At 34.4% G+C, this 12,339-nt stretch overlaps 1 protein-coding gene across 3 annotated transcripts in view; it reads left to right on the top strand.

The window, feature by feature from the left end:
- Positions 1-12,339, top strand: part of LRBA (LPS responsive beige-like anchor protein) — a 400,077-nt gene that overhangs the window by 289,878 nt on the left and 97,860 nt on the right. For all 3 annotated transcript variants that reach the window (XM_080589383.1, XM_080589381.1, XM_080589382.1), the window contains 2 exons: positions 232-351; positions 11,871-12,023. In XM_080589383.1, coding sequence (XP_080445509.1) covers positions 232-351; positions 11,871-12,023 — 273 coding nt within the window. The remainder of the gene's footprint in view (positions 1-231; positions 352-11,870; positions 12,024-12,339) is intronic.

Below are 12,339 nucleotides of genomic sequence, written 5' to 3' on the forward strand. Positions count from 1 at the left end.
TTACTTTATATGTGTGAGGAGTAGGAATTGGGAATTAAATATATTTATTGAACAAATAAACATCATTTTCTATTTCTCATTCTTGGATAATAGAATGAACCTTTTGCAATTAATCATGTGTCTGCCGGAAGAATAGCGTCATTAATAACCTAACCAAAAAAGAATAATAAATGTCCTGAAATTTCTACAGAAGTACATTGCTATTTTTAACTATTTAAAAAAATATTTTAGGAACCCTTTACAACACTGTTCCTAAATCTGCAAGGTGGAAAGTTTGATCATGCAGATAGAACCTTTTCATCTATTTCAAGAGCATGGCGCAACAGTCAGCGTGACACTTCTGATATCAAGGTAAAAACTTTCCTGTAATCTGTTACAGTTTATACTGCATCTCCATTTATTGTAGCTATGATTGTAGGACCACAACTTATTACAAAATAGAAGGGAGAAGATTGGGAGCGATCCTATCATTTTGGAAAAGATGAAAGAGAAATGACACATAGTTGTTTCCAGAGAGATTTTATCTTGAGTAGAGAAACAAAAGGCTACAAAAAGCCAGTGACTGAAGATACTAAGATGAAACATCGGATTTAGCATCATATTGAAGCTATCCTAATAGGGGCACTGGGCCTGGGAACTTGTGAACGAATAAGAAGTAGTTGGGAATAGAAGATAAATTAATCTGGTAATTAGTCATTGTGTGGAAGGAGACCTAGAATTAGGTGGGTCAAGAAGCTAAGACAGGAGCACATGGAAATTCCAAGGGCGGTAGTTTAGATAGGGTAACTATTGAAGTTAAAGAATGAGGTAAACAAATAGATTCTGGGATCTGAGGAATATTTTGAGCTGGGGAGGAGAACGAAGAAGAAAAGCATGCTGACAGTGGTGGGAAAGCTTTAGTGACCTCAAATCCCATGAAAAAAGAATGGTATCTTTTTTTTTTTTTTTTAAGTTCTGTTTACACAGGATGGCAAGGTATAGCATGAAGGAAATCACAGGCTGACTGAAGAATGGCATGCAACTAGCAAGGGACCTAAGTAACATGACATCATTCTATAGTTATAGTAGTGAGAAGTAGTGAGTAATGTAGTAGTGAGTAGTGAGTAGTGAGAAGACAATTAAGGAAAGGGTTTATCTGCTGCTTAGTGAAATGAGATAATTGTCAGCTGATCGTATTGAAAAACGAATGTCTTTCTTCCATCTGTTACTCCCCACCAAAAAAAAAAATCAACTGTGGTAGTGCCTAGCAGAATTAATACCACAGGTAAAAAGATGCTATGTCTGTATCAAAATGAGAAACAGTAGTTTAGAAAATAAAACCACATGAGATATTTTGAAATGGACTGGTCATTAAGAGCTTCTCTATCTTGTACATACAAAGCCAGCAGACAAAAGTTCAGATGTAAATATGGTTTCTTTGAGAAAAGGAGAAGAAAAAAGGTAGCAGTGGTGGATAAATGAAGTATTCAGTTTTTAAAAAAGAAACAGAAAGCCAAGAAATTATGAAGTGAGTTTAAGTACAGGTCAGTGAAAAATATTTAAGCAAATAATCTGGCTGTGTTTAGTACCAGGAAGGTAACAAGGAGATAAGCAAATGAAGCACATATCTATCAAGAAGAAATTATGTCAAAGCAATCACAATTCCTCATGAGAAAAGGTAACAGATATCACAAGCAGAGAAGCAGCAGCAGATAATCCTAGTCTTAGCTGAAATATTACATCCATAGTCGGGGCCTAGTTGGAGAGAATCCAGACTAGAACAATGATGACAAAGTAAGGTCTTGAAAATAAAGTGCAATGAAAGATTGACTAGCTCTGCTTGTTTTTCTTAGTAAGAAAAGAAGATTGAGGAGGAACTTAAGAGTATTCTACAACATAGTGACTGTGGAAAGAAAGAAGGGAAAAATCTCTGCTGTCCATGCTGAATAGAATAGAATAGAATAGAATAGAATAGAATAGAATAGAATAGAATAGAATAGAATAGAATAGAATAGAATAGAATAGAATAGAATAGAATAGAATAGAATAGAATAGAATAGAATAGAATAGAATAGAATAGAATAGAATAGAATAGAATAGTTCAGTTGGAAGGGGCTTTCAAAGTCTTCATCTTGTCCAACTGCCTGACCACATCAGGGCTAACCAAAAGTTAAAGCGTATTATTGAGGGCGTTATCCAAATGCTATTTGAACTCTTGACAGGCATGGGGTGTCAACCACCTCTCTAGAAAGCCCATTCCAGTGTTTGACAATGCTCACAGTGGAGAAATTTTTTCCTAATGTCCAGTCTGAACCTCCCTTAGTGCAGCTTTGTGCCATTCCCGTGCTTCCTGTCATCGGTTACTAGGGAGAAGAGACCAGCAACTCCCACTCCGCTTTCACTCCTCAGGAAGGGAACTTGGTTCAAAATGGACTTATATATCCAGGAGATTTAGATGAGATGTAAAGCAACCTTTCCAGCAGAACTAATAGATAGATGAATGCTTCCCTAGAAATTAGGGAGAGCTTTTCAGAAATGCTTAGATATCTTTTGGAAATGATGTATGTGCAAGTTTGTACAGCCTTAAGAGGCATCTGTACTGTTACAGATGGCCCCTTGAAGTCTCTTTTAGCTTACTGAGTTTGGGAATTGCCAAGAATTACATTATACTACCGTGAAAAGTATGAGTGAAAATTTACATTGACTAGAGGAGCCTGTTCATGAGACTGGATGAGCAGCCAGGAAGTGGGGATGCAATAGGACAAGTTGAATGAGTTAGGAAAGAAAAGGTCTGAAGATGCATGGAATCATCTTTGTTGGAAATATTTGTACTGCCAATACTTCAGCTGTGAAAAACAATTTTCTTGATACTCGTTCTGATCCACCTGGCAAGTGTTTGTGAAATGCATGGCTGAAGTGTCCCATATAGCTTTGCAAGTTTTCTACATGCAGAATTGCAATGTATTAGCTTACTACTACTGTATGTTTTGCACTGCTGTTTTCTTCTGTCAAGAATATGTGCAATCAGAGCAGTAACTTCCATAGAAGAAGATCTGTAGCCTGCTAGAATGCTTGTTTAGTGAAAAGTCTTTGCTTGTCTTGCACTGTGTATATACATGTACCCATGCATATACTTGGGAAGAAGGCAGGAGGGAGACAGGGAGGGAGTTAAATGAACATGGATCCCTTTGTTTTTGGTCTCTGGTAGAGGAAGTGAAAGGTTTCAAATGTTTGTTTACTTTTTCTTTAGAGTTCCTTTCCCACTTACTTTACAGCCAACATATATTATGAAACATGACTTCAATAAGTTTTAGACTTATTCCCTGTAATCTTGGAGTATCATTCTCTGTAATCATTTTATGACAGTACTTTCTCATGGTCTGTCCTGAAAGGTCTGAGAGTACAGCATTTGCTGCCAGCTTAGTGTACAATATTGTAGTGAAGCAAATGCTGTTTTCTGATTCAAGGTTGAGCTCTGAAATGATTTCCTTATAATTCTTGACAAGAAAGTTTCTTTCTGCAGCAGTAGAGTCAAAGGGATGGTCTCTCTAAAATTAAAGGAAGGGAAAGGAAGCCTGCGTCGACTGCTGTCATCAGTGGAATGCCAAACACTTCTACGTTGTACATGAATAAAGAAATTGTGTATAGAAAAGCTGTTTAGTTTGTGTCCACTCCTTTTCACCAGATTAAAAAACAGAAATTACATTTTAACCTTTTAACCATTGTGCATGGTAGTATACTACAAACATGCTGGCAAAATTATGATTTTTTTAAATAGCCTTACGTTCTTTCAGTTGTAGCCAAAACTTGCAATATGCTGCTTACTGGCAAGAACTAGTGTGGCCTACTGGAAGTACTTGCAGTCTGCAAACATTAATATATTAATGATTATTCAAAAGCCTTTGACATCTAGTTTATTCATTCTTTTCCCACTCTTTTCTAAAATCAGCTTTTTCTTCTACTGTCTAACTTTGGTCCAAGATTTTGTCCAAAACAATGTGCAATTTTCCTTTTAGCGCTGTGTGTGGAAGAATGTATTCTGTGAGCACAGCTCGTGCCTGTGAAGGCTATGTAATTGCATGCAAAATTAAGATTTTATCTCATGTTATTTTTAACAAAATGAGGCACTTGAGGGAGTCTACTTTTTTCATAGGTTTTTTTTTTTTTAATGAAAGATATTTGCTTGGTCTCTTATTTGAGACATTATCATGTATTACAATACGATCATTAAATGTCTTTATAACTATATCTTCTCTATATCACTTATAGTCCAATGATAACTGAATGTAATTGGCTTATTGGAAAAAAGGTTTAAAAAATGACTAAATAATTTTATTTTTCTTTTACCATAAGCTTTCTAGGTTCCTGTTGATACTTCTACAACTGATGAAAGCCTAGCAGTTTAATGCATTGATTTGTAGAAATGCAAAGGATTTGTAAAGCCACATTTAGACCTTGAAAGTGGCAGGCCAAAGTACATGCTATTGTACAGGGGGGAGGAGTGGCACAAAGGAAAAACATGGCTTTATTCCTGTTTCAGCTGAAAAAATCTTGAATATTTAGAACCAGTGAGTTGATACCTTACAAGAAATTATTTCTCGTTCCTTTTTGTGTGATGAGAATGAATGTAAGTTCCTGATGCTTTCTGTTTTAAGATTATTGTTAATCTTAGTTGGAGGCATCACATACTACAAGGAGGACTAACATGAGCTGGCTTTGGAAGCAACTCTTGTTGGCTGGTATCACACTTCCACAGAGAAAGCCAGAGCACATGTGTGGTCACATCCAATCTTTGTCAATATCCTGTGAAAGCCTTGGATTAATGATCAAAGCAAGAAACTAATGCTGCACTGTAGTATAACCTTTCATTGAACCATTCAAATTTTGATTTCAAGAGGTGATATGTTGCATAAAATTTAATTTCCTACTATCCATTTATTTAGGCAATGCAAATTAAATGTTCTTTGGAAGTTCTCTAGTGTCTCACTACTAGTCTGTCATTGTTAATTACTAATTAACTTAGCACTGATGCCTTTACAATATTAACCATGTGTTACCTTAAAAGTTAAATTTTAAATTTAACTTTAATCTTCTGCACTGAAGGATATTAAATGTATTTTAATTCTGTGAAAGTATCACTTAGTACCTTTTAGGTAATGGACAGGCATCCTTAATTCATTTAGTTTTTTCTTGATTTATGTTGTTAGTGTAAACAATCCTGGTTAGTTTTGTTAATGTTGTATAAAATGCAAACGCAGATAGCCTGGCAGTGTTTGATTGCAAAACAGCTTAGTATGGGGCTTGTGTTAAGTTCTGGAATACTGAAGTTAAGCCTGTCTGCCTGTTTTTTCTGTTACTGTTTTTCTTTGATTAATGAGTAGATTTGTACATATTCGTTCAGAAGCAGTTGTTACTTCTGGTTTGGTAGCTAACCCATTACGTTAAATTGATTTGTCATTATAATTACTATAATATACTTGTTATCTTTGTTGCACTTTGCATGTATTTTCTCTTCTAAGCGTAGTATTTGCTGTTTTCTTTCCATGCAATATGAAGATTTTGTCAGGATAGGTTGAAATTCTCATCCTGTCCTCCAAATAGGTTGTTGCCTTCATAGTGTCATCTGGAATTTTATTACTGCACCTTCTACGCCAGATCGTTAATGGGATTATTGACTGGTATTAGAAGCAAGGCAGACCCCATTACCATGTCTTCCCAGTTTGACAGTGAGCTATTGATAACTGCTCTTGGAATATGGATTTTCAGCCCTGGTACTCCCACATTGTTGTAACCTAATCTCATCTTGGTTTCTCTACTTTGCTCATAGGAAAGTCATGGGACATTGAGACAGTCTCAGAGGTTTTTCTCCAAAGTGAAGCAACGTCATGTTGGCAACTCATATTTATTGAAACAGGCTGCCAAACATATGCATGACTAAGACACCCTGTAACCTGATAAGCTTTTTACATATGCTTTGCATTGTTTTATACTTCCCCATCTAATAGATGGGCTTTCAGAAGTTACGAGGAGTAAAGTTGCTGCCAAACTGGCAACATTACTTTAGCATAAGATAGATTTCATGTCATATTAGTAGCAAGGTAAATGATGTCCAAGAGCAATTACTAGCAAAATTCAGAAGTAGATATATAGTGATTCAGATTTTTAACAATAAACTGTATGTCTGGTGTAGCAAAACCTTTAACTTATGATGTACATCCTTGGTTTTCGTGAAAGATTTGCTTTCCTGTAAAATTGTGCCAAGATGCATAACAGGAAAATACTTCTCTAATTAAAAAAAAAATAAAAATCTGCATTCAGTCAAGTCTGTGCATGGTAGTCTGCGGATATAGCAGTAGTTAAAAATGTGGACATCTGGGTTTACAGATCAGAAAGTTCCATCTGATAACTGTGGTCTACTTCTTTTATACCCAGCCATAATTGTACTGGAAACAAAACAAATACTTTGAATATCTGTTGCAGTCTTTTTCTGGAGTTGTTGAAATAAACTTCAAGTAAGATACGGACAAATTTGCTGAAGTCAAGAGGAGAATGACCAGAGGTCAAGAAAATGGGACCAGTGATACAAAGATAAAAGTTTTAGGTTGGTTACTCCGGAGAAAAGAGGAACAAGGGGAGAAGTGTAAAGTGCTTTGCAGTGCCAGGTCTGATGCTTTTACCCTGGTGGGGATTTTGGCTGGCAGGCGCAGTGGCACTTCATTTCTGCTGTACACTTCTTGTTCCAGTGGGCTGCCCTGCCAGACACAGTGCTGGCTCGTGGGCAGTGGGCTTAGTGCAGGAGGGGAAAAATGGTCAGAAAGTGCTGGTGGGGATGGATCTCTTTGTCCATGAGGTAAAAGCCGTTCTTGCACATTGATACATGTAAAAAAGGGCAACTGCAACTTATATTCAGTCTGAATAGGACAGGAAGTGGGCTCCAGCTGCAGTAAAAGCAGACCAGATGTTAGAAAGACCTTCTAGTGGTTTGGGTAGATGAAAACTAGAAATTCGTAGAAAACCCAAGACTAAGGATTTTAAAAACAAGTCAGAGAAACATCTTTCAAGAATATCTAACTTTATCTGCCTGAGATGGACAAAGTGACCTCTCAAGGTTTCATCCAGACCTTTTTATGATTCAGTATAAACTTTTTTTTTTTTTTTTTCTCCTCAGTAATTTAAAGAAATTGGAGAAAAGGGATACAGTAATATATACAACTTGGTTTTTTTTCCCTCTTTCTTGGTCAAATTAACCTGAACTACATGTTTTACATAGCGTATAAATATGGCCATCAAATACCATTGCATATTTTATATATAACATCAGTAAAAAGTGAAATAATTCTATCTACATATAATTCATGTATTGACTAACAGGATCTAAAGTGTATTGAAGATGTGCTTTTTATGCAATAAATGGTTGACTTAATCTACTTCTTGACTGATAACGAATAAAGTACTAATTGAAATTGTAATATATTTCATTATATATAGATATTTCATTAACATACTGAACGAACACCTGGATTTGTATAATTCTTTTTGGTACCTTGTAAGTCGCTGAACATTTTAATAATTTTCTTATATTAAGAAATATTTAAAATATTTCTTAGAACTTTAACAGGATGATTAGACATTGAAAAAAAATAATTTCTTCATTATCATTCATTCAATTTAGAAATTTAATTGAAACTTGCTGAATTATTTTCTTTAAAAATGAGAGTATTTCAGGCAATGATGAGGGAATTTTTTAGTTAAACAAGAAGTAACACACATATAGCAAATGGAGGGAGACCTACAGGTACGTAGAAATTGTACTTTCGTGCAACCATGAAAATGATTATATTGAAATGTGATGAAAAAATGAAATTTTGAATATAATATAATATGTTGGTGTGCATTTTTGAATGCCATTTAAGTACTCTTACAGAGGAAATAGTGTGTGGCAGTATGAATAAGAACCTAGACTTCTAATATGCATATTTATTATTCTGTTTGACAGGTTATATATAGGCTTAATATTGCTTAATATGATTGTCAAATAATTTAGTTTGAAAATCTGGTATTTTATAAATGTTTTAATATGGTTAGGGAATCTATCTTGCTGATACTAGACACCTTTGCAGATCATATAACTCTGCTTCTAAGCACATCAGTCTATTATTTTCTAAACAAAAATAAAAGAATAAAATAATATTTCATTACATTTAAGAGACAAAGTATCTTGCATAGATTTAGTATGCTTGGTGGCAAACATGAAAATAAATTACCAGTGTTAAACTGACAATCTGTTGACATTACTTGTTTGTAAAAAATATCTTTTTAGTGAAGTTTCCTTAGAAATTGTGTTTTCTATGCGGTAGAGGAATTTTTTTTTTTAAAGTATTTTAATTACATGCAGAATTTTATAACTGATTTAATACAAATTCTGATATAGCAGATTTGATCTTTAAAGGTTTTTTTAGAACACAAAACCAAACCACTGTAAATGCTGTGTGATGAATTCATGTAGATATTCACCATAAGCTCTTTCATCAATTTTAATGAAATCAAAAGCATGGCAGAAGGAGTAAAGTATTGCTCATCATAAAGATCACTTTCTCTACCCCATAGAACTGGTAAATTCTAACAGACGAATTTCTGAAACTAATTTTCAACATGTTTGCGTGAAAGCAAGGACTTCAACAAATAATACAGTTGTTTTAATTTTTGTATGAAATCATACGAACAAAAGATGTGGGACAATTCTGCAGTTTCTATACATGTGCTGAGTACATAAAATGTTGGAAGGGATTACAGTAGAATTAGAAAAAATATGAAAACCAAAATGGTTGGGCAAAAAGGAAGACCACCAGAGGGAATGAATCTAAATTGACTTTATCTTGCAAAAAGAGACCAATGAGGAAGAATGTGATGTAGATCTATAATATCCAGAAGGACATTCAGAAGACTGAGTAAGGAATTAATATTTACTGGTTTTCTCAATCATCCATTGGAACTATTAGGAAGCGGTTCTAAAATAGCCAAGTTGCTTTGCAGATGGAACTGCAATGTGGAAACCATATTTAAAGATTTTAAAAATCAGAAGCATGGATTAGTTCATAACTAGTTTAATAGTAAGAAGCTGACAGAATCTATGCATGGAAAGATTGTATTTGCCCTGTGTTAGTCTTCCAGTCCTTGTCACTATTCCAGGTGACTATTACCATACTCAGTGGTCCTTCAGTCTGGCCTCTCATGACTAGTCTTACATTTTCACATCTTGCTTGTGTGAAACCACAAGTAAATACCTACCACTCTACACCCTTCCCCCCCCCCCCCCCAAGGGCAAAAAAGTATATTCATTAATCTTTTAAATTCTCTCAGGTGTCCAAAAAGTTCCATTATTAATGGAGTTACACAAGTGAGTCAGCAACTTTCGTTTTAGTGTCAATCTATGTATGCAAGGTGAATGTTTCAAGAAAAAAGTTAGTTTCATTATTACTCGTATTTAGGAGTTTGAGGGTTTGGTTTATTTTTCAATATAGGAAAAGACCCCACAAACAGAAGGACTGTGATTGGCAAAGACATGAAGAATATTTGTAAAGTTGGTAAAAATGTAAATATTTTATTATCAGGTTTATTACAGGTTGGGAAAAAAAACTATTGGCCTTTAACTGATGTAGTCCTTTACATCCATGTACAGACATTGAAAATTGGAATTAAATACTACTGAGTTAGACTGGCACAGTACATCTGTTCACACTCTCTTTTCCCAAGCATGTGGTCAAGATAACAAAATCAGATAACAGAGGAAGTCCTTTTGTTAAAATGTGTCATTATGAAAAGTGAAAAGCTGTGCAAAAACTCATTTCTATAGTAATGAACAATGCTTTATGGAAAGTTTCTAATAGTCAAACTAACAGAAGGTACTGATGATTTTTAAGTTTCCAGGCTGCATATTGTTTCTGTGTAATCTAATGAAAACAACGTGTGTTCTAGAAAGCCAAATGTTTTCTGATCTTGAAAGAAACTAGTGAATAGCTGTACATATATATATATATATTAAAAATATAAAAACATCAATAACATATGTAATGAGCTTATGTTTTAAGTATTCAGAATCATGGTATGGTTTCATATTTGTGGTGCAAGCTGGTATCGAATTAATCATCCAGCGTCTCTGCTTTTTCTTTGTTAGTTTCTGTCTGCGATGATAAAAACTACAGAAACTTCAATGTTAGAGAACTTTCTTTCTTATAAGGATTTATCCATGACACATTTTTGTTCTTTCATTTATCCAATTAAATAGTTTCAAATCTCTTTTTATCAAGTACTTGTCAAGCGTTTGGTACAGAAGCATGTTTTACCCTGCCTAGTTAATTAAGGTGACTGTAAACAAAAAGATGTACAATTCAAAGCCAAGCAGTGTTTCACACAAGGATGGAGGTGATAATAGCTTAATTCTTGCGTGATCTTTCCTGTCTTTGCCCTGGCTACTTTGGATTGACCTTGTCCACAATCTGATGACCTCCCTTTTGCACTCAGCCATTTGGAAAGTTGCTCATGCCATCGCTGGCCCTGAGGGTCTATCTGGGAGACTACTGATCCATTGACCCATGTCAAGACTGGGTTTCTGATCTACTGAGCTTGTGAGGGAGCTACATACTATACCCACTGTAGACAAAGCCAGTGGGGTAGTATGACTTTTTTCTACTTCTTAAGTGGCATGCAGTTTGTACTTGCTATATGGCAGACCAATTTTACACCAGTTGTTTGCTATGAAATACACTTCCTGAAGCAATTACATGTATTGATCCTTTCTTCACAGTAGAAGTAAATTCCCTAATTTAGCGGCTCAGTTTTTCTAAATCCATCAAATTGCCAAGTTTGTTGGGTGTATTTATGTCTCAACATCAAGTTCCCCTCAAAATTTGCCTTTAAAATTTAATAAGGGCAGAAATATATATACTATGTCGTAATAGGCTTTCTCTATTATTGTTACACCAGGATTTTGTAGACATTTATAAAAGTCTGTAAATAAGGTTCTAAAGCCATTAATTTAGGTATGTTTATGTATATCCTTGTATATATTTTACAAAATGAACAGCAATTTTTGAAGTTGCATATCTGACTGCAAAACAGAGAAATGTTCCACTTATTCAGGAGAAAATCCTTATTCTTTTGAACTTTTTTGTTTGTTTTGTTTTTGTGTATATGGAATTATGCGTGATTCTTCCCTGTAATTATAGACTGGACACATAATAGCGATAACTGCCTTTTAATGGAAGAAAGGTATTGTCTCAGTTCAGCTTTGACTGTTTTTTTTTTTTTCCCTCAACATATGGTGTAACTCCAGATAATTTAGACTTGACAGAAAATTTATTTCTAGGCATTGAATAAACCGTAATAGCTACTTTCACCCAAACTTTAGACTGCTGTTTGTGCATTAGCACTTTAAAGTTTGGATTGTGTTAAAATGTAAATGTTTCCCCAACTTCTTAACATCTTCAGTTGCCTATTATTTTTCACTAAGGATTGTTTGTATCATGTGATGTTCATTACTTTAGTTTTATAAATTTCTCTCTTGACAATATGCTACCAAAAAGCAATGTTCTGACTTTTTGGTTTTATAACATGTTGTGTCTTAGTTTTTTTTTTTTTTTTTTTTTTTTTTTTTTTTTTTTGTCATGTTATAAACACGATAAGGATTTATCATACACAAAGGTTTATATTTTAGAAAGTATGAAAGAATGGATTTCTCCCTTCTGTGTGTGTGTGGAGGGGAAGGAGGTCTATGGGAGGATTTTGTATATTCTGTTTCTGCCTAATGCCATTCTAATAATTATTTTTTAACATGAAAAAGTATGTTCTATGACAGAATTTATAGCATGGCATTGTTTTTCATTTATATACAGGAATTGATTCCTGAATTCTATTACCTCCCAGAGATATTCGTCAACAGCAACAATTACAATCTAGGAGTGATGGATGATGGAACAGTTGTGTCTGATGTTGAACTTCCACCATGGGCCAAAACCCCAGAAGAATTTGTTCGCATAAACAGACTGGTAAGATGTCTCTCTTCTATTGTCTGTCAAGAAACATTTGTCTTGGAAGCTTTTTCTGAAGTAGTTTGGATCTTTGTAAAATACAGCTATTTATAATTTACACAGGGCTATGGCTGAAATAATCTGAAGGAATGGTAGATTTATAAATTTTAAGAAGGAAAAAGGCATATAGTATTGCTTGTTCTTTAGAATTGCTCAAAAAAGTTTGTATGTGGTCTAAACATGCATGAGATCTTATCTTGTTATTTTTATTTCAGCTCTTGTAGTTCTGAAGTGCTAATAAAATCATCACTTTACAAAAGATAAAGCTTGTTAA

The sequence above is a fragment of the Anser brachyrhynchus genome (genome assembly GCF_964034855.1).
Source record: "Anser brachyrhynchus genome assembly, chromosome: 4".
In the NCBI taxonomy this organism is placed as follows: Eukaryota; Metazoa; Chordata; class Aves; order Anseriformes; family Anatidae; genus Anser; species Anser brachyrhynchus.